The 23,800-nt window shown below is 35.1% G+C and overlaps 1 protein-coding gene across 6 annotated transcripts in view; it reads right to left on the reverse strand.

Annotated features, from left to right (window-relative positions):
• GPHN (gephyrin) overlaps positions 1 to 23,800 on the reverse strand; it is a 429,918-nt gene that overhangs the window by 81,893 nt on the left and 324,225 nt on the right. For all 6 annotated transcript variants that reach the window (XM_010962279.3, XM_010962275.3, XM_074365373.1 and 3 more), the window contains 2 exons: positions 16,478 to 16,615; positions 5,207 to 5,299 (listed from right to left, as the gene is read on the reverse strand). In XM_010962279.3, coding sequence (XP_010960581.1) covers positions 5,207 to 5,299; positions 16,478 to 16,615 — 231 coding nt within the window. The remainder of the gene's footprint in view (positions 1 to 5,206; positions 5,300 to 16,477; positions 16,616 to 23,800) is intronic.

Here is a 23,800-nt window from a genome sequence, read left to right on the forward strand (position 1 = left end):
AATATTTGTTAAAAGAATAAAGAAATGAATTTGGCATTTCCATAATACTAAGGTGGGAAGTCTGTACACTGACTTTTACATATTTAGTACTGTACTTTGTAAATTTTCTTAATTTCATAAATGTGTATGTTTTATCTCTTCAGGTAGATAATGAGTTCCTTAGAGGTAGGGATCACTTCTTTTCTTTCTTTTTTGAAACACTCTGCTCTTCAGTCTTCCTCCTGTTTCTTGTTCCCTCACTCAACGTAAATGCACATACACTCAAAATGCTCTATCAATGTTCTGCACAAAGGTGCCAAACAAATATTATTGAATAATGAGTGACTAGAGATAATCTGGGGCAAGGTGGTACAGAGTGTCAGGGAGGCCAATAACTGAAAAAGCCCTTAAATGATTCTAAGAAGCAAGGTCCTTTGTTATAAGTAAGGTGCACTACAGGGGAGGGAGTATGTGCTCACTTTATGTTCTCCACCTTGCCCTGAAAATTTCCACCTGGGAAACATGCCTCTATATTGCTGGCTAAAGAAGGCTCAGTCAACCAACATTATAGAAGGTTCTTGGTACCAGTGGAGGAGTCATTTTTACCATTTATAATAATGCTTCTCAACCCTTAATATGCATGCAGATCACCTGGAGATCTTGTTAAATTACAGATTCTGATTCAGTGGGTCTGGGATAGGGCCTGTGGTTCTACACTTCTAACAAGCTGATGCTGATGCAGCTGGTTCAAAGACTACCCTTTTAGAGGAGCAGAGTAAGACTGAACCGAGTACAGACAAATTCAGACTAAAAGAAAACTTAAGGAATAAAACTTAGTAAACTACAACAGAAATCCTGATTTTACATCAACATCAAGCCTTCCTATTTCTCAAAAAGACAGAAAAGTAACAGTCAGTCTAAGTTGCTGTTATTTATTTTAAAATATCTATTAAAGAGACAGGTAAAATAAAAGTTGCCATTTTCAAGATGAATTCTACCAGCTTGGGTGGGAGGGGGCAGAAGTGGAGCTATGGTGGCAGATAAACCCTAAAGCTTAGAATGAAATAAACTAAGTAAGCCACAGTATGACGTTAGAAAAGATGGATGGATTCCAAGGGTTTCTGTAGAGGCTTAGACTCTTTCCCCCCTAATTCTGACATCTCTGTTAATAAGTTTTCTTTTCTGTTTTGTAACTGTGAAATTTAATTTGAAGGAAGTGATAAAAGCAATACAAACTAAATCCTAACAGCAAATGTGCTATATAAGTAATTCATAATGCTTAATGTTAGACCCTGAAGCTGCTCCCGTTTCCACCCTCTTTTTTCAGTGTCCAGAAACACTTTTTAGTCTTGCTCACCTGTTTAAGTTTTCTGATTATATCATTTAATATAAAATTGATACCATTAGATAACTATTTATCATGGCAATGTATAGAAAATGATCGTTCCCAAGCCATTCGCCTCAGAATTATCCCTCATTTTCATTTTCCAGCCATAGGAGGGCTCTCTTTGATCTCTTGAAATCTTTACAGCTATGCAGTTATTTTCAATAATAAAAGTCTCATCATTTCCATGGAGGGCTGAATAAATGGAGGCTACACAGATAGTATAACTTTCAGAGGTCTTAGGAAATATGTCCAACAGAGGAATAAGGCAGAGGGAATAAGACTTTGTTTACTCTAATTACAGAACCAAAATGTCTAAGAATGGATGACAGGCAATAGAATTTATAGAATATAATATACATATATTTATTTAATGTTAGTATTTATATGTGTAGTAACATTAACATTATAGAAAGCATTTACGGTGGGGGCAAAGGAAGTTGACAAGAGTAGCACAACAGGATTAATACTTACTGCAGTGACACTGCGGGATTAAATCAGGTGAATTGTTTGGAATTTTAAATCTGTTGCCTGGAAAGCAGGGAACTAGGAATAGGACAGATGGATGAGAAGGCATTTTATATTTTTTACCATCACCTTCTAGGAGAAAAATGCCCATTTACTGTTAGTACTGGGGAAAGATGTATTATTTCCTTAAATACACTATTTTAAGTTTTCTTGGAATTAACTAAAAGTAATTATTCCAACTTATCTCTCTTCATATAAGTAATACTCCCATATCATAAGGCTCTCTTCTTCAACCAAAGTGTCTGCCAGTAGAAAGCAGTAGGTTGTCAAATGATTTGGAGAACCAGCTATGGCCAAACAGGATATAAATGGACAAAACAGAAACCCTAGAACATGACTTTAGTGAAAGACTAAGAACTAGCTCAAAATCAAAAGGTTATACTGAATTTTAGGATGCATTTTAACCCACCGAAAGGAAGTACAACAAAATGTTAACAGTAGCTAGATAGTGAAATAATGGGTAACTTAAAAATGGTCTTTTTAATTTTCTGTATTTTCCATAAACATGTGCTTCAATCAGAATGTAAAAAAGAAAAAAAAAAACTTAAAAATTTACTTTACTTAGATGGCAAGGATTTATCTTACAATATTTTCCCAGAATTTGGTTACATATGGTTCTCATAATAATTACTGGCTTGTTTATAATTTTCTCTTTTCCTAAATGATCCCAATACTAATTCTGAAGTGATATGCCTTTCAAACTGAACATTTTCAAGAAAACTGAACTCGGTATTTTGAGATATTTTTGACTTTATTAACATCTAAGAAGAAATTGTGAAACACTGGGCACCCACATCTCTATAGGAGGGTGTGAATGTATCAAGATGATTAGCTTAATCAGTGTGAAGGGAAAAATAATGCTTTAGAAATATGAATAGAATTATTGCATTGCTTCTAATTGGTAATATGTTACTTTCAATTTCTTTTATCTGCTTTTATCTTTCAAATTCACTCCGTCCTGAATGCAGTTTTAGGTTTACTAGGTTACAGGTCTTTCTATCATTTATATCACTGCCACTTGATTCCTGTCTTCTTTGTATTCTATTCTTTCTTATTTTTTAAAAAGGTGTTCCTACTTCTTATTTCTTTAGCTACTTTTTACTGTCTTGATTTTTCAACCCACATACCTTAAAGCAAGTGTTCCTCCAACTGGTTTGGAGTTTTATCCCACGTGTTTCTGAAGGATATTGGCTAATGCTTAGTGATCCAGAGCAAGTTAGTAACCTCTACACCTAGAGGGTTAGCAGTACTCACAGGTGCCACTGGTTATTACCGGAAGGCCTAAGGCAACGGCAGAGGAGAAGGAAAACAGGGAGAATAAATGGAGTGGGAGAAAGGAATGGGAATAAAGGAAGACGAGTGGAGAGAGGACAGTATGCGAAGTGGAGTGGGAGAGAGCCACAACAGCCTCAAGGATATTCTTCACCAAAACACTGCCAGGGGGCGCTATTATATCACAGAAAAGACCAAAATCATGCCTCTTTGTTCACTGATAACCTCGGCTGCCTTAATTATGATATATTATTTCTATTTATAATATATACACCCACACTAACCATGCTCACTTTGAAATTTAACCATATCCACGATGGTTATCTGTTATGTGTTATGTCTCTGTTATATGTTCCACATTCTAGAGAACTACCAACACCACAGGAAAGAAATAATGTGAATTAACTGCATGGTAGGTTACCTGTTGAACCTTTCATACTATAAGATGCCATTCTAAACATCTGTGTGTGTTTGTGAAATAACTAAAAACAATATCACTCTAAAACAAAAGATACGATATACTGAATAATTAATTTCTCTGATAGATTCTATAGCAGCAGAAAGGCTCTTTTATGTTTCATGTGGGCTAACTAAAAAAACTAAGAAGAATAGTTTCTTTTTATTGAGCTGCTACTACTTCATGTAAAAATCACAGAACAACATTCTATTTCAGAATAATTCTGCCTCAAATAATTTATTTTCTCATTTTCTCTTCCTATATTTTCCCAAGTATGTAAAAAACAGACTTTCTTGTTCCTTTGGTGTTTCATCCGCTATAGTTGTTTGTTCTACTTTGGAAGTAAGAATTCTTTGTCATTTCATAGCAATCCTATATGGCTACAAATTATAAGTTCAAACTGAATTCATATTTTAGTTGGGGAATAAGAAACAAGAGCCTATTGAGTGCTTTTTTTTTTGGTGCCAGTTCCTTGAAGGCTTTCTGTGGTCTCGCTTAATGCTCACAGTAACCTGTTGGGATAAGTACTGGTAAGATTATCACTATTTTATAGATGAGAGAACCAAGGGTCAAAAAGTTAAAGTGATTTGCTCAAAGTTACATAGATGGAACAGGCAATAGAACCCAGATAAGTCTTACTTTGCTCAAAGTCCGTAACTTTAACCATTTGCTCTACTGCCTCCAACATAAAAAGATTGCTAAGAGATTGTGATGGAACATGGAGGCAATTAATGAATATATTCAATTACAAGAAAGAATAAATTATTTAAAGGCTAGATAGAGTTAAAAAAAAACCAAACCAAAAAATCAAGTAAGGGACTCCATAAATGACCATTAAAAGGGAACTGGCCTTTTTAATAGCTCTGATAAACTGGGATATGGTTTTAGACATTTCTTGATATGATATCGACCTAGAGTTAATAACCAATAATTGTTTCTAAGCAATTCAGTTGCATTTTCATTTTGGGTTCTTAGATTGGACTTTAGGCAGGCAAATGCTATTCAGTATTTGCTTTTGAGCTTTATACATTCTCGGCAACTCTGAAGGTGTGAGCTGCTGGTACCATCTGGGGCTTCAAAGCTTGGAAATATGGAATCTTCCAGGGAATTACAGGCTTCCCTCATGCTTGCTTTCTGTGAAGCCCTTGTTGATGTCTGCATTTAAAGCAGAAGAAAAAATTGCCCTCTTTATCCCTGTGTTGGGAATCTGCTCTTCTTTCTTGGACCACATAGATGTTTCCAATTAGAAAACATTTGGAAAACTTCCAGACCAAGACTGTCTGCTATCTGGTATGTGTAGAGGCCGAAAGAATAAATTATGGTACAGTGTTTTTATCAATCTCTATATATTTCTTTATAAGTAAGAATTTTTGAGTAACTAGAGTACTTTCACTAAAAAGTTTTAATCAAGATTGTGTCAGAAAATGTATAGGTGTAGATTAACATTGTTATCTGTGAGTGAAATTATTTTGACAGCCAAGCAGGAAACAGATGTAGCAGTCAATAGGTGTGTGACTGAGCCAAAAATATGAAGAAAATAAATACAGTGTGAGTATGCTGATACTCAAGCAAACCAAAATATTTACCTCGGACAGCATAGCCATCTTTTACTGATGCTGGGAACGGGGGTAGGTTGTCTTTTGCATATACATCTTGGGCAAGGACTCGCCCCATTCCATCTGTAAGAGAAAGGAAAATATGAATGTCGAGTGCAATGGGTTAAACAGGCAGTCTTAAACAAGATGGACATGTGTACTTGTCTGACAAAGCTTGCATAAGGGCTTAGTCACATCTCCCGATTTCTATCCTAGGGAATAGGGGACAGAAAGAAGAGATGCATCCTACTGTCTAAAATGGAAGATTAAATTCAGTCAATTAATAGCAATGTCTGCAGGGATTATCTGAATATGAGTAGCTACACAGTCATAAAAGATGTATTCAAATTGATGTGTCATTAATCCTTTAACAATCGAAAGATGATTTTCTTCAAAAAGTAAATTCTCAGACATGAAAACATAAAGCATTTGTTTATTTTAGTATGTTACAAGTATGTATAACTTTTATACCTTTTGCTATACTTTTCTGAAAATTTCCAGGTTTTCTACAATGATCACATGTAATTTTTATAAAAAATTTTTTTCCTCAAGAGAAAAGTAATAGGGGGTGGTTATAGCTCATTGGTAGACTGCCTAGCATGCACAAGGTCCTGTGTTCAATCCCCAGTACCTCCATTAAAAATAAATAAATAAACCTAATTACCCTCCCTCCCCCCAAAAAAGAGAAAAGTAAAGAAAAGGAAGGAGCTTCCTTATCATTCTATTTAATTTTAGTCAAAATTCTGGCTTTATTAACCTAAAAAAAATTTGTGATTATAAGAAGAGGGCCAGTAATCTATTGTGTGAAGTGCTTATTCAAACCACTATTCATCCACTCCAGATGACAATCACATTTGGCTACAGCTCAGGAGCTGGATCTAGTACCAACAAGACTGAATGTTTCAAGAGTCATGACCAATTCTTTATAAATCTTCTAGTCAGAATCTGTCTTTATTATAACTCAAAAAAAATAGTAAAAAAAAAAATCTTTATTATTATTGTTGTTTTGTTTTTGTTATTTTAAAGAAGCAACAGAATAATAAATAGGACGTAGAGAAGGAAGAAGAGGAGAAGGGGAAAAAATCAGGCTTCTCTGCAAAGACTATAAGTAATACAGAACTTGATTTACATGACAGCCTTTATATAGATTTATAAAATTCCATTGTTTCCAGAGCTGAATGGGTAAGTCTTTTTTGTTTGTTTGTTTTTTGCTTTTAGCTTTGTTCTCCTTAGCCCTAACCTAGGGCCTTTGGTTTCCAGATCCTAGGACCTAGAAGTAAGTAGAGACAGATTTTAAATTTTGTATTCTGATCCATAGTGATAGTGGCATTGACTCTTCTCTCTTAGGGGAGTGACACCTGAACTGGAAGAGAGAACTTCTTAGCACACCCTAGCTGCAGGTATTCTCACGAGGTTGAAGCTATTCTGGAGCTATCCTAGAGCTATGGACCATACTTTGTTTAAGACCAGGGAAGTGGTGGGACCAAAAGGTCTCGTTTGGATTCACATGTACAACATTAACTCCCAAATGACCCTGAAGCTAAAAGATAGTCCCTGGTAGTGAGCCCCATGGCATTCGTCTGGATCACAGTAAATCTCCTGTGGTAGCGCCTTACCTGATACCAGTTAGGTCTGGGGTGGAGAATGAAAATGTAAGCTGTATACCAGCTCAGATCCTAAGAGAATGACTTTGCTTTGCTGGGATTTGAAATAGCTCAGCAATAGTGGTTAATAATCAAAGATAGTACCAGGGCTGAGTTTTTCTGGCAGCTGGTCCAGTTAATCTAGCAAATGTTTAAATAGCATTTCATAAATTACCAAGTAACATCATATATATAATCTCATTTAATCCTCACAAAAATCTAGCAAAGCATTATTAAATTCATTTTACAGATGAATAAAGAGAAGTTTAAGCAGGGTAAGTCACTTACCCAAAGTCATATATTTCATAGGTGGCTGAAGTAGGATTGAAATTTAGATCTCAGAACTTCAATCCTTATTACAATTGGCAACAGCTACTACCATTCATGTTCCTTCTATGTACTGCTCTTCCTCTATTTCCTTGAGATCTAAAAAAGCTACAAGGTGATTCTTCCAAAAATTTCACATAGAATTACCATATCCAGCAATTCTACTTATAGGTATATATTCAAAAGAATTAATAGCAGAGAGTTGAACAATATTTGTGCACCCATGTTTATAACAGCATTATTCACAGTAGTCAAAAAGTGGAAGTAACCCAAGTGCCCACTGATGGATGAGTGGATAAACAAAATATGGCACATACATATAGGATTATTATTCCACCTTAAAAAGGAAGGAAATTCTGACATATGCTATAATATGGACTAAATTTGAAGACATTATGAAATAAGTAAAAATTAAGTGAAATAAGCTAGTCACAGAAGGACAAATATTGTATGATTCCACTTATATGAGGTAATAAGAATGTTCAAAATCAAAATCATAGTCAAAATGTAGAATAGTGGTTGCCATGGGCTGTGGAGAGAAGGGAATAGGGAGTCACTGAGTATGGAGTTTCAATTTGGGGAGATAGTTTTGAAGATATATGGTGGTGATAGCTGCAGAACTATGTAAATGTATTTCAATGCCATTGAACTGTACAGTTAAACATGATTAAAATGGTAAATCTCATTTTATGTATACATTACCACCACCACAAAAAACTACAATGAAGTGCTGGCATAAGCATCAACGGTACAGGTTATTTTTCCTCCCTAAGTCTTTGCCAGGGAGTTCAAGAAAAGTGATACATGCTCATCATGGCTCTTCTTATTCCTATATTTCAGGAAGAAAGAGGTTGAGCACTTAGTATGCTAAGTTTGAAAGACTGTTGACAGTTGTAGATATGACTGTGGCTTAACATAATGCTCCAAATACAGGAGTACTGATTATCTTCTGCTTTTGCAAGATTTGGACTCAAGGAAGTAGAAGAAGTTGACCAAGGTCTTACTGACAGCCACTTTAGAGAAAGTATCATCTGACTTGATTTCTCTCTTCAATGCCTTAGTAACTCATATATCTTATTGTACAATTTCATTCTGCAGGGTGCCTAAGGTACAGAGTCTACTCAGTCATAATTTGATGAAATTAGATTGTGGAAACTAAAGTAAGAACTGTGTTCTGTAAGTTTCTAGTAATAATTGCTCTCCTTCCCCCATACTATCATACACATAAACACTAAAAAAAGCCCTCAAATCTGAGGAGGCTCAAATGATAACTCTGGATAGAGAAGATATACATATGACAAGGAACAAGTGAGTTATTTAAATGCCACAATCCACTCAAGTTTCATTAGACTACAAAATAATACACAGACCCTATTATAAGAATTCTGTAATGCTGGCATAAGACTTTCCTTGCTTAATATGGGAAACATTTATGCTGACACTGAGCTTTACTTCTGACAAGTGTCCAGTTTCTGATACAGAGAGTGATTTGCCACATCTTAAACATGGTGGGCTTTTTCTTATTTCTGTTCCTTTACAGATAACATTGTCTTGGACAGGAATGCATTTTTTTTTCCCTCTTTTCTCTCCCCAGTGAATCTCAGACAACCTTCAAGTTTCAGCTCAGATGTCATGTCTTTGGTCTTGTCTCTAACCAAGGAAATTTAGTTCATTGACTAATTTATTTGTCCATTCCTCAAACACTGGGAACCTTCTATATGCTAGACTCTGGGGACAAAAATACTAGTAAGATCTGGCTGATTGCTTCAAGGAATTGAAATGTATAGTCTGTGTGAGAAAGGGGAATATGGAGAGATGAAGAGATGATTATAAGATAGTATGATATAGACAGTGACAGATATATGATCAGGGTAATATGGGAGGCACAGAAATCACCTAACCAAGAATTTGTGGAACATCAAGAAAATTTTCCTAGATGAAATGACACCTAAGCTGAGTTTTAAAGGATAGGTAAGAACTAAGTAGGACAGGGAGAGCATTTTAGAGAATAGAAGCAGGATCAAGGGATTTTAAACTTAATCTTGTGAAAATGGGAATTCAGTGAAGGATTTTTAAGGAGGGTAATGATTTCAAGCTAACCTCCCAGCAGCATTTAAGTCTTTTCAGAGATCATGAGTTCTACTTTTTAGGAACTTGCCTAGTGACAAGATATAAAATGGTTTGGAGAGATTTTACTTAGCCTTTATATTCTCAAAATATTTGCATCCATTTGTTATCTTACACTTTTCACATTACATTACGGTTTGTGAAATATCTTGACTTCTCCATCAGGTTGTGAATTCCTTGTTGTCACAGTATATCTCACTCATCCTTGTATCTCCATTACTAAGCATAGTGCTTGGTACTTAAAAAGCACCCAGTAAATGTTGAATGACTGAGTTAACGAATGAGTAAGTTAATGATCAGGACTAAGGAAGGAAATGAAATTTCTTAAGTTTCTAAAGAAAGAGAACTGTATTTTTCTTTCTTTTATGTCTAATCAAACCAACAAATATAGGTTATATTCAAAATGCCTTTTAGTAGCCTGGACTTCTAGAGCAGTCTTTGCTATTATTTAAATTCAGTTCTTCTTAAAAGGCAAGGACAAATCCAAGAGAAATGAAAACATATGTCTACACAAAAACACCTGTACACAAATACTAGCTGCAGCATTATTCATAATAGTCAAAAGATGGAAATAATCCATCAATCCATCAACTGATGAGGGATAAATAAAATGTATATATACACAACGAACTATTACTTGGCCATAAAAAAGAATGAGGTACTAATGGAAACTATAAAACATTCCTAAAAGAAAGAAGATATAAATAATTGGAAAGACATCCTTTCTTCATGGATTGGAAGACGTAATATTCTTAGTGCCCATACTACCCAAAGACAACTATAGATTCAATGCAATCTCAGTCAAAATGCAAATGGCACTTTTTGAAGAAATAGAAAAATTCATTCTAAAATTCATATGGAATCTCAAGAGATCCTAAGCAGCCAAAACAATTTTGAAAAAAGCGAAGTTGTAAGACTCACACTTCCTGATTTCATAACATATTACAAAGCTACAGTAATCTAAACAGTGTAGTACTGGCATAAAGACAGACAAATAGATCAACGGTGTGCTGGCTCATTTTATGTGTTATCTTGACTGGCCATGGAGTACCCAGCTTAAACATTATTTTGGGGTGTGTCTATGAGAGTTTTTCTAGATGAGATTAGCATTTGAATTGGTGGGATCAATAGAGTATACTCTCCATCGTGGCTGGGATCATTCTGTCTGTTGAGTGTCTGAATAAAACAAAAGGCAGATGAAAATACTTGCCCCTTTTGCTTCCTGTCTGCCTGTTTGATCTGGGACACTGATCTTCTCCTGCCCTTAGATGGGATTTACACCATTATCTCCTTTGGTTTGCATACCTCAGACTTGGACTGGAATGATAACACTGGCTTTCCTGGGTCTCCAGCTTGCAGACGGCAGAGCATGAGACTTCTCAGCCTCTATAATCATGTGAGCCAATTCCTCACAATAAATCTCTTCTTATATATATTCTATTGGTTCTGTTTCTCTGGAGAACTCTATCTAATACAAATGGAATAGAGAGCCCAGAAATAAACACTCTTTTATATAGTTAAATGATCTTTGATAAGGGTGTCAAGGTCACCCAAAGGTGAAGGGATAGTCTTGTCAACAAACAGTGTTGGGAAAACTGCATAGCCAGATGCAAAAGAATGAACTGGGCTCTTATCTCCCACCATATGCAAAATTTGACTCAAAATGGATTAAAGACCCAAATGTAAAACTCTTAGAGAAAAACATAGAGGAAAGGCTTTAAGACATTGGATTTGGCAATGATTTCTTGAATATGACACCAAAAGCAAAGGATGATTTATTTGAGAACTTAAAGAATGTGTATTAGTGCTGCAAATTACTTCATCGCAGGGGGCAGTCTCCCTTGTATACATATAAATACTGACATAGATGTTAAACCATTTCTTCTCTTTACCCATAGGTGGAGCCCGAGTAATAGTATTGAATAAACTTCGGGCATGTCATTTTAGAAAGGGAGCCAGGCAGCAGTAACTTAGGTACTCATGAAGCCCCCTTGTGTGGGAAGTTATTTTTATAGTTACATAATTGAGTAAAATTAACTTACAAAGGAATCAGACCTGTAACAATGGCCTAATTATCTCCCAATGTCATAACCAGGTAGACTAATCTTTCTATTTCATACTTCCTTCTATGCATACCATTATATATTTCCATATATATATCTATATATATCTTCTGTTTTTTTTTTTAACGTATAAATATATCTCACTTTGAGTTAGAGACAGGGAGAAGTACCTCTGCTATGGCCAGTATTCTAAAAGGGATACTTCACTGCTTTAAACTCAGTTCAGCAAAACTTAAAGGTTCCTTGACTAGAATTGCTTAAGTCTTTTGTGGAAATACACAGGACCCAGATTAGAGATACTAAAGTCTTTGGTAATGAAATCTCAGAAAAAAGCCTAGAGCTTATAATCTAAAATAATGTGCCTAAGAAAGCAGAATCCTTTCTATTCAAAGCTCATAGTTTTTCCATTGTTAACTGGAAAAAAATTGGGAATTCCAGAATATTTTAATCTGACTTACAGTGGCCAGTACTATACCAAATATGAATTTGTAATTTATTCATATCATGCACTTTATAAGCAAAGAAGATGAATCATAAATGGTAGTCTTACAAATATTATCTTCCATTGGTATACCTCGCCCAAGAAGCCAAAGGAATCTGTTTATAGTCAGTGAATCACTTGCTCATTAAAGGCCTTGCTTGCAGATATAGTAGCTTAAAATAGTAGATATGAAAAAGGACAGACTAAAGACAACAGAAAATTCATCTGTAGTCAAAACAGATTAAAACAAACAATACACTTTACACACACATGCACATCTAGGCACTTGCTTTAGAAGAATAATTTTCAAACTGACTTGAGATGTATTGTACTATAATGAACTGAACAAGCAGAGCAGCAGTCAAGAATCCTAGGTTCTAGTTGTTTGTAATATAACTACTCGTCTAACTTTAAGAACATTATTACACTTCTTCGGTCCTAAGTTCCCTCGTCTATAAAGTAAGAGAGACTACTTGATATCCAACTTACCTTCTTACTGTAATAGTCTAAGTATTTCACATACTATACTCTAAAATTCCTTCACAGAGTTACCCTATGTCTATGACCTTGAGAGCAATCACTTTCAGCATCTTAGTATATATGATTTATCCTTAGTTTTCTGGGATTATTGTTGAACCTTCACAGACATATAAAAAATAATTTTAGAGATGTTATAGTTGCAAACTGATTCACAGATTCAGCTGTTCTGGACCTGCCTCAGGAAACATGGGCTTTCTTTTAAAGGCTTCTATAATTGTAGGGGTCAGATGATCTGCAGAGGCAAAATATTTGGGATTTTAGAGAACTGTGAAGGCTTTTCAGTCCTCCTCACCCCCCCATATTTTCCTACTCAGTGATTGAAAGATAAAATTCATTAGTTAGAGGTGTAGCTAGCTGAAATCAAAATGAACTATGAAGTTCTGCTCATTAAAATGCAAACATCCTTGGTAAAGACAACATTTAAGTATCGCAAGGATGAGTTTCTAATCCTTTTTCTGGGGAGAAAATTCTTACCTTCAGTAAGAGAATTATAGGTCATATTTGACTCATGACAATCCAATTTATAGTGATTCACACTTAGATCACTCTGCTTTTTATACCCATGTTATTTATTAAGGAATTATAACAGAGAGTGATCAAATATGTCAATCTGTTCTATTACAAAACATATGAACAAAGTGCTATAGGGACATGGAGGAAGGACTCAACCCAGCTAGGGAAAGGGGGAAGTGGACATCAGGAATGTCTTCATGGAGGAGAAGCTTCTTCAAAAACATGCACGTATGGTGGGGGAGGGGGAGAGGGAGGGGGTATGTTGGTTAAAGGGTACAAATTTTCATTTACAAGATGAATACGTTCTGGGGATCTAATGTACAGTATGGTGACTATAGTCAACGATGTTGTACTTCATACTTGAAAGTTACTGAGAGTAAATCTTAAGTGTTCTCACCACACACACGGTAACTATGAGGTAACAGATGTATTAATTAGCTTGACTGTGGTATTTATTTCACAATGTATATGTATATTAAATTATCATGTTCTACACTTTAAATATATATAATTTAAATTCATTAATTATACGTCAATGAAGCTGGAAAAAAAGAACATATAGCAGCCAAGCAGAGAGGTAGGATAAAATTGTTCCAAGCAAAAGACAGTATAGTCAAAGGCCTGTAGGTAAGAGAATAAGAGGTAAGAAACAGCATGGCTAGTTTAAGGAAAAGAAAGTTTTGATGAGAAAGAACAAAGAGAATAAACTAAAAAAGGAGAAAGAAATTAGACTATAAAAGGCCTTATATGACATATCAAGGAGTTTGGATTTTATCTGGAGGTTATGAGCAAGACTACTGAAGAGCTGTATGCAGGAGTATTAACATCAAATTTTCCATTTGCATAGATTATTTTGATATCAAATTGGAGAATGGATAGGGGGATGATAATTGGAGGAGGGAAGCTTGTTACAACAATCCAGGAAGTTAATAAAGACCTAAGTTCAAATGATAGCAGTGGGGATGGCAAACAAGGGATAGATTCAAGAAGGACGTCTACATCTACAACAAGTGTTGCAGAGATACAGAAAATGTTTAGTATTGGTCGTATTCAATTTACTAGTAGCAGGTATACATTTGTTGTATGAGTTTGGAGTTCAGGCAAGGTCTGGGCAAAGATAGATTTAGAGATCACTTAATAGGTGGTAATTGAAACCGCTGGTATGCATGAAGTTTCAAATGTGTGATTTGAAAAGGGCCGAAGACAAATACTCTAAAGAAAAGTTCATATTCAAGGAACTGACAAAGAAAGGCAAGCTAACAAAAGAGCCACTGAAGGAGACAAGTACTGCATTGTTCACCTGTCCCTCCTGCAGTACACAAAGTGAGATCTATGAGGCAGGAGTTTGTCTTGTTCATCTTTATATAACCAGGACTTCACATAGTGCCTGATATTTAGTAGATGTTTAATAAATATTTGTTGGGCAAATTGAATTGTATTTCTATATATGGTATGTTTTCTAAACACCTAACTGAAGTGCCTAGGAGATTTAATTATAATACTCTTTTGCATTAAAATTTGAGTTTGATCCAACTCACAGGTTGAATACAAACCAAACCATTATTTTTTTATCATCATGTGTGGAAACACTTGACAAGGAAATTAATCATCTATGCACACTTTGCTTATTTATGAGGGACAACTCATTTGATGACCAAATGAAGGGGAAACAGACACACAAAGGAAAAAGAGAACCCATCTGACAGTAATATTTTTTTTTTCTAGAGGAGAAACAGAAATGGCCATTTCCAACTCTGTTCTTTCCTTAAAAGGACTGGAATCTCTGTCTAAATGTGACTTGGCATCACAGTGGGATTTTTCTAAGGACTGACATTAAGGGAAACTACTCTGATTACAAGAAGCTGGGGATGGTTAATTTATTCTGTAACAGGCAAAGTATTATTAATTTTTTTCCAACTTAACTTTACATTCATATTTTCTGAAAATCTCTTACTGTTGTGTGATATAAAAATATCTAAATAGTTGTACTTAATAAAAGAAAGAAATCTATTTCATTAAAATTGATTTCTGAAATCATGTAGTTAATTCCTAACTAACTCCCCACTCTAGTCAGTTTTATTATCTTTATTTCTTTTAATGAGGAGTAAAACAGAAACAAAAGAAAAGGTTTAAGACTAATGATATGCATATTTAAAAGAATGTAAGTCAAAGATGTAGGGTAGGTGTAAAGTATATAAAAATAATTTTTGTCTAACTAGAGCCAGGGACTAAAGAGCTAGAATTTGTCATTTAATATTTCACTAGTTTTAGGCTTTTTAATTTGTTATTTTACCTACTATTATTTTTTATATTTTAATACTGGAAAAAGAGTGCTACCACGTAGTAAAAAGAAGAATGTTAAGTTTTGAGTCTTTATCCTAACCCTTTTCTGCTGTTCTATTTGAGTCTGAGCTTTCTTGCAGAAAACTTAGGGTGTTTGTATAGACGCTCTCTAATATTCACTGAAATTGGAATATTTTATGATCTAAGAATTAAGTCCTTTATTTGTAAAATCAATCTTTTTGTATTATTTTTATTTGCATAATAAAAACAACCAGGAAACAATATTTTACTCAGATTGCACTAAACACATCTATCTGTACTGCATTTTTAGAAAGGGAAGTAGTTGATTAAAAATGGAAAACACTGGAGAACACTGCCACCTCTCCAGTATCTTTCCACAAGCTGATCTCAACGTGCTACTAAACTAAGAGCAGAAAGTGAGAAGACAGATGAAGCAGAAAAACTAAGATCAGACTGGTTGCTCAGTGATCCATAGATCAATTAATGTGGTTTTTACCTTTTACATTTAAAAACATGATTTCCACAAAGGAAAACAATTACGAGACACATTAGCGCCAATTTCTGTCAGAAAGGACATAAGACAGACTCATAGTTAACTGTTTCCCTCACTCAGTACTGACAGCCTTCTCTTCCTTCCTTCCTTCCTTCCTTCCTTCCTTCCTTCCTTCCCTCCTTTTCTTTCTTTCTTTTTGCCATGTGGTAGGTTTTATTAGATCAATGAAGAATGAATAAATCCAGTCTACAGAACATCTTATTCCTCTTCCTTTTTTTCAGAAAGGACTTCTATGGTAACAAAAGCCAGGTGACTTTCTATCCTAAATGGCAAAGGAGCTCTGGAGATAAGCCTGATACATGCAAGGGACAGACTGTTACTGGATTCTTGTCTTTTAGGGTATTGTTTAATATCCTACCTTTCTTCAAAGAGATTTAAGGCAGCTTCTAATAAAAGGCATCTATGCATAGTACTTTACTTGTAGCTAAGAGCCCTCTCTTAAGTTTAGACTATTGGTATTTTGATGAACAGGAGAAACAGTTGACTTTTTTCTTTTCTTTTTTTTTAAATGTAAAGGAAGATTAATGGTATTTTACTCTGTATACCAGTAAGACTGATCTTAGAGTTGAGTAGAATAAGAAACAAAAAGACTGATGATAATAATTCTGATAATGGGTAATAACATTTCAGGAAAACTGTGTATTAATGTTATATGAATCTTACTTGGAAAAAAACCAGAAAGTAAAAGGCAATGAGCAAATGTAATAGTACCTCGGTAGTTGATGATTTCTGTCCCAAGCACCGGAGTCATCTCCAGGACTGTGATAAAAGCTTTGTCCATAGATGTGAGAGGGAAAGGAGACATGCGGTGTCTTCTCGCCACCTTGGTGATATCCACAGCACTGTGACCTAAACAAGAAGATAATTAACTAAGACTATGATGCTGAAGCACTGATTAAAAAGTGGGAAAGGCTTATAAATATCAACAACTCTCAATTTCATATGTCCAGACATGAAGATTACAAGGTGAGAAATTTTCTCTTCCTTCCAAAATATAGCCTGCTTTGGTGGAACATTAAATCAAGTCAGCAATGTTACAACGTGTGTCAAAAGTTGGTGAAATTTAATGATGATATTGGCTAATCATTTTTGAGTGCTTACCATGTATCATGGCGCTATTCTAATTAATTTTCACAACAACCTACAGGGAGGTGTCAAAATTATCCTTACTTCCAGACGAGGAAAGAGAAGTGTACATAACTTGGCCTAAATCATAAAGCTAGAAACAGAAGAGCCAGGATTCAAACCTAGGTAGCCTGGCTTCAGAGTCCATGTCTTACAACTACTGTACTAAACTCTGAACACTTAATGAGTTTGTTAATGAAATGAAATACATAAACTTGAATTTATTCAGAATTTCATAAGACATTTTTCTCTCCTCTAAAAAAGTCATAGAAAAAGATTGTTTTCTATAACTCTAACCTCATCTAGTCTTACAGCTTTAATATCACCCATACCCTAAAACTCCTAATTTTATATCTCCAGTCCCAACCTCTAACTTCAACTTTAGATGTGCATGTCATCCAGATAGCTGGTGGGTAAGAGTATATATACCTACAAACTTAAAAATTATCAAACGTGTACTTGAATGTGCAAAAGGCAATTCAAACCGAACATACTCAAAATCAAAACTCTTGACTCCCCACCCTCCTATCCTACCCACATGATGTCTTATTCTCTAGCAATTCCAGTCTCAGCAACTCCATTCACCCAGTGATTAATACAAGACCTTGGTGACATCCTTGATTCTTCTTTTTTCATCGGAATCATATCTAAACTATTGTTAAAATATCTTTAGAATCTGATCATTACTGTCTCTGCAATTACTACAATAGTTGGAACCATCATTTATTTGCTGGAAAACTGAATAGTGTCCTCATTGGTCTGCTTGCTTCTACCCTTGTCCTATTATAATTTATTCTCTACACAGTAGTTACAGTGGTCCTTTTAAATTGTAAGTTGAATTTTGCTAATCTTTGCTCACAACCCTCCAGTGACTTTCTATTTCACTCAGAATAAAATCTTCGCTATGGTCTACAAAGCCCAACATATTATGGCCTACCCTGTTCTCCTCTCCTGTCATTTTGCACCTTGTTCAGCATGCTCAGCCAGACTGGCTCCTTGCCTGTCCTTGAGCACACCAAGTACATCTCTCTTCAGGGTCTTCACACTTGCCCTTTCCTCTCCTTGGACCATTCTTCCCCAGACACTGTGGCTCCATTCATCTCTCATTTCTTTCAGGTCTTTGCTAAAATACCCCCTCATCAAAGAGGCCTTTGTTAAATATCTTATATAGAATATTACCTACCATCACTCTCTATTCTCCTTACCCTACTTTACTTTTCCTCATGAACATACATCTACACATACATACATACATAGATATTTGTATCTATATACCTCTAATACATATTTATATTTGTTTATAGCTTTCTTCTAAGTAGAAGGTAAGCTCCATGACACCTGCAACTTTGTCTTTTTGTTCACTGTTCTTATTCCCAATACCTAGAAAAGTATCTGGCACATATTAGACAATAAAAAATACATACATATTGAATTAATAAATGAGTCACCTAATGACAAAAAGAGACTTCTTAGAGCACAATATCCTCATGGATAAATAACTTGGCCTGTTCTTGGAATCTTAAAGGTCTGTAGTCCAAAGGGTAAACATAAAAGGAGCAACTGCAAACACTGTTGCTTGGCTGTCCTAACTGCTATCCACAACTCCCTTCTTCCCCAGCCCTTCTCAGTTAAGAGCAGCCATATAATATGCTTCTGGCCAGTGAGTGAAGAAGTCCCTGGGTCAGGCTTCCGACTACAAATAAAAAGATAAAAGAGACAAAGCTTCAAGACAAGGAAGTTTTTGCCCTTCTACGTTTTTACTTAGAACATGGCTAGACACTGGGATGTGCCATAGCCATTTTTCAACCTTAAGGATGAAAACCTACACAATAAGTATGGATATATGAGAAGAAAAGGAGCCCAAATCTCTGTTGACAATGTTGAGCTGTCATATAAGCCCTGGACTGCCTGCCTCCAGCTCCTATTTCTTTAGTCCACTTTATAATGACTGTATGTATTGCTCAGCAGTCTGTAAGTTTCTGGTCACTGCAATTTATTAAATTTAGTACTCCTACCCCAACCCCAGAAGCTGCTTCAGACATATTCACTGACTTGATTTACTGGTACTGTCCCAAAGAGCTTCCATTCTAAGACAAATGACATTATCATAAGTAGTCAAAGAAAAAGACATACAAATAGGCTTATACTTATTTCTCCCCCATGGGCAACCATAAAACTACAAAACTTTCAATGCTTGAAAGACCTTAGAAATTATTTAGTGCTAAATGTGAAAAAAATGTCTACTTTAGGGTGAACACTTAGAGAAGGATTATGTATGATTTATCATTTACTTACAATTGAAGTGTAAATTTATTCATAACCTACTTTCACTGAAGTCCCAGCCTTGTCATTAAATGTCATAAAAACATACTGTCACAACCAGTGTAATTGAAGATAATGACAGAGATAGGTGCTTCTGCTTTTTATTCAGGTTTATAGATATCAGATGTGATCTCATAAGATATTCCTTACTTTCTTTATGGTGCAAACTGTGCATAATCTTATAAAAGCTGTCCTTTAAAAATGTTTGGTTTCTGAGAAGAATATTGCACTTTTTAACTGTACAGAGAATATGCTTTGTAATAGAATAGAATTTTCTTACTAGAAAGCAAGTTTGATTACCAGTGATACATACATCCATTCAACAAGTATTTACTGAGTGCATTTTATGAACCAGGTGCAGTTAGGCACTTGGTATACAAAGAGTAAGATACACCTTGCCATGAGAAACATTACAGCTCAGTAGAAGGGAAAGACATGTCAGTAAATAAAAAATGAGGGCAGGAGGGTCGTAAAACACCTGACTGTTCTCTAACTATAGAGACTGGTAGTTTTTTAAATTGGAAATTGCATACCAATTTCTACTAGCCTGGAAGAATCTTTCATATCCTTAAAATAATTTTGTACCTTATTTATATTTTTCTTATGGCACTTACCACTTTCCATCTTTTGCTATAGACATTTAAATACTTGCCTTACCTACATTAATTGTTGTAAATTCCTTGAAGGCAGAAACTATAGCCTATTAATCTTTGTATCCTTTGCCACTTTTAGAACAGTGTTTTCCTTATACTTATAGTAGGTACTTGAGGTATGAATGAATAGCAAATCCTTCAAAGTCAAAAGCTGGGAAGGGGGAAACAAAGTGGCACCTCCTGTTTCTGCCCTTTTGCTCTCTAAGCCCTTCAATATTTAGAAACTCTCTGTCACAAAGTGATTGCCTCACTGGATAAAAATCCAAACTTTGATGCTAGGTAGGTTAACACTGGCCCCTCGCTAAACTATTTGCATGTTATTACAGAGGCCTTCTGGAGATACAATAAATTAACTGAAAGGGTCTGAAAGGAGTAGTATTTTAATTCTCTGGCACATTAGCAGGGGTGTGGGAACATATGTGTGTGTGTGTGTACGTGTGTTCTCAGCAAGTGTTTACTGAGCATCTTCTATGTGCCAAATGGCTTCTTCCTATTGAAGACCCACCCGAGATCACACAGTAGGAACAAGTACCTACTTCACTATTAAACAAGGGCTAACTTGGTTGTGTAAATATGAGAAACACAGTATTTGTCACTTACCTTCTACACACAAGAATAAAAGTAATGAAATAGATAATAGCTGTTCGGTTTAAGTAAATTGAACTATTAAATAACATTAACATACCCAGTTCTGTTGTATCCCTCACCACATGCAGGATGACTGTGTGTCCATATAAGATTCCATTCAACAAAAGACTGTAGCTAAAATAAGTCTGAAAACCATTGATCTAGGTGATTCAGTACTCTCATTTTCAGATCAAAAGAGCATAAACAGTGCTTGAGGGATGGTCCTAGGGACACACACAGAGGCACTAGCAGCTGGAGGCACAGGCTAAGGATGCACGACACGTGTATAGCTCGGGGGCTCTTACGCAGGCCTCCCGTGGGCTGGCAGGGGGAGGGCCATTTTTAGAATGCATATATTTCCAAAATAAATCTGGTAGGCAAATAGTGATGTTTCCTCTTTTAAAAGAAACACAATTTCCACTCTTTTCTGATGTTGACACCAGTGATTTACAAGAAGATTTAAAATGAAAGCTTCAGAAAATTTAAGAATAGTTATCTCTGACTTCTCTTATTTTGCAAGTTACAACTCCAAAACACTTCTAACTGCCCTGGGCCATTGAGGAACTCAATCAGACAGAAAAAAGGGTCAAGAAATGTTCCCCACCACACCCCAGCCCTCTTTTTGATTCTGAGCTCAGCACAGAAATCTGATAGAATAGAAAAAAATCGAGAAAAAAGGGTGACTTTTGTCTCTTAAAGGCCAGATGGGCTACAGCCTAGCAGCCAGTTTTCACTGAGTGGTCCATAAAGCCCATTTAGGTAGAGGCAGGAAAGGAAGGCAAGAATCATTTTGAAAAAGTAGGAAGGTTGTAATGAAAGGAAGTCTGAGTTTTCGATAGAGAAAATACCCAAAATTTAGACAGAGTCTTTACTATAAAACAAAAACTATTTCATGGCCACAAATATATTCTGATGGCTACCTTACAAATGAATACCAACAGTATAAAGAGAATCTGAGAGGGCACTAGCTCCATTTAACTTGTATACACTGCAAAACAAAATACAACTAACATGTGAAAGTACATGTCCTACTGAGAAGATTATAGTGTTCAAAGATATATTTATTTAAACTTACAATAGTAAAATTAGCTGCTGATATATGGTGATGATAGTTTATGGGAAGACTAGCTACTTTTACAAAAATAAACTACAAAGTACTTTAGGATATGGGATCCTTATAGGGGAGTAGGGGTGGAGATGAGGAAGTGAAGTCGACATCCTCCCCACTAGTAGATACTCGTCTTGAGCAAAGAGTAACAGGCTGAATTATTATAACATCTAAACTGATGACCTTCATAAGCGATGGGTTTAATTTTCGGAGGTAGATTTGCAGGATTAAAACAATTCTAAATTAGTCACAAATCGATGATCTAGAGGTTTCTCTAATAAGCCTAGATTTCCATTAGTAAAACTTGTCTCTTTTATGTATTCTAGCGTGTAAGTCCAGACATGGGGTCGATTATATGTGAGTTCAGAATCTTCGCAGGTAAAGTACTCAAAACATTACTGAGATTTCCTATCTTCCACTCAGCAGTTACAATCACTAAAAAACAATATTTAAGATATTCACTCAGGACTGCCATCATCAAAGACATGTTTAAATACTAATGGCAATGTCTATGATATACCAGGCCTTTAAAGGGACAAAGAAAGTACAAATGGTTTCCTTTCTACTGAGTAAACTAAGGATCTCGGTTCTGTAGCAGTAACATTTTTCTTATGGCAATGGCTATCTTAGAATGAATCTGTTTGTACCAATGGAATTATTTTTCCCTGCTTTTTAATCTGCCAATTCTTAATATACAATGTTTCATCTTGGCTTGAAAATCCATTTTTTAAATTAGTAGCAAATGAAGAAAAGATACTTTCAGGTGATAGAACAGAATATAACAGAAACAAGATGCTCATGCAGGTTCTTCTTGATTAAATTCAAAACCTCAAGAGGAAATTTCATTCTTCAAAACAATCAGGGAAACAGTTCCCCAAACTACCTAAAGTGTAAATCATTATTCATTCTTCAGACATACAGAAAATCTCAAGGAGAAGTCTTGCTCTGCCCTATTAATATTACTGCCTCTATTTCCCACTGTACTTTCTCTTGAATTCCTTGTATTTCTTTTTCCTGGATCTTTCTGAACAGCAAACCACCTAAGATAATGAGTAACTCTCCTAGGAAACTTAAAAAGCAAAGATAATAGTAATTTATTCAGGTTAAATGGCTAGGGCCTTTGGTAATTCAATGAATGTGTGGTTCAGATATACAAAGCATTTAGTCTTTCATATAAATCTCAAATTAAGAGAAATCAGGTCCAAAGTTCTAGGGAAACACCGGCAATGGTAGCGTTTGTAGACTCAGGTCTATAGGGCACTTTGTATATTTGAAGATAATTTCTTATATTGTTTTCAATTTAATAGTCTTTTTCTACTTGTTTAATCAATGTTTTTCTACTTGTTTATTCATGATAATGAGCCTCATGGTATTTCTGACAAAACCTAGAAACCATGGCTGAAAGGATTGTGTTATTTTCTAGGGCTATATAAGAAACAGTAAAAGAAAGTACCCTTGGAATTCTTGTGCATCAAGATTGTAAAACAAGGCACTGTTGTCACAAAATTTTATCTATCTATAATTTTTATCAGTGGTTCACTACTACTGGCAGGATAAAATTCAAATTCTTTAGAATTGTATACAGAACTCTTCCTTGCTTCCTTTTCAGCCTCATAATTCATTACTCCATCATTAGACAATTGATTATATTGTAGATACTGGAAAACACTGCAGTATTTCTTATTTTTCTAGCTTAGCATATAATGTTTTCTCTGCCTAAAATAAATTTTCTCTCATCTTTTTGTTTTCCTGTGAAATTATTATTCTTCCTTTACAACCTTCTTTGGGAAGTACTCAAATAATGATGGGAACATGTCAAAGGATCTTGGAGTCAACATGAAGAGGTTCCTTTGGCCAAACCTGGGATAACTTAAGCATCAAAATAAATTAGGATAGCAACAGAGTATATAATCCATTTAATAAAATAAAAACAAAAATTCATGACTATATACTAATATAAAGTAATGATTAAAGATAATTCTTCATCATAGCAGAATGTCAACTGATAAAGAAAGAAATGTTGGAATCAGAAAGTTACCACTTGGTAACTACCATAGAAATAATTGGTTTTGGCAAAGATCGTCAATGGATAACTAAACTAAAAGATAAAAACCTCAAGAAAAACAACATATTTATCTGGTTTCAACATATATCCCCATAAGATTCTTATTAACCACAAAGCAAAATAGTAATTTTACA

This window comes from Camelus bactrianus, chromosome 6 (assembly GCF_048773025.1).
Source record: "Camelus bactrianus isolate YW-2024 breed Bactrian camel chromosome 6, ASM4877302v1, whole genome shotgun sequence".
Lineage (NCBI taxonomy): Eukaryota > Metazoa > Chordata > Mammalia > Artiodactyla > Camelidae > Camelus > Camelus bactrianus.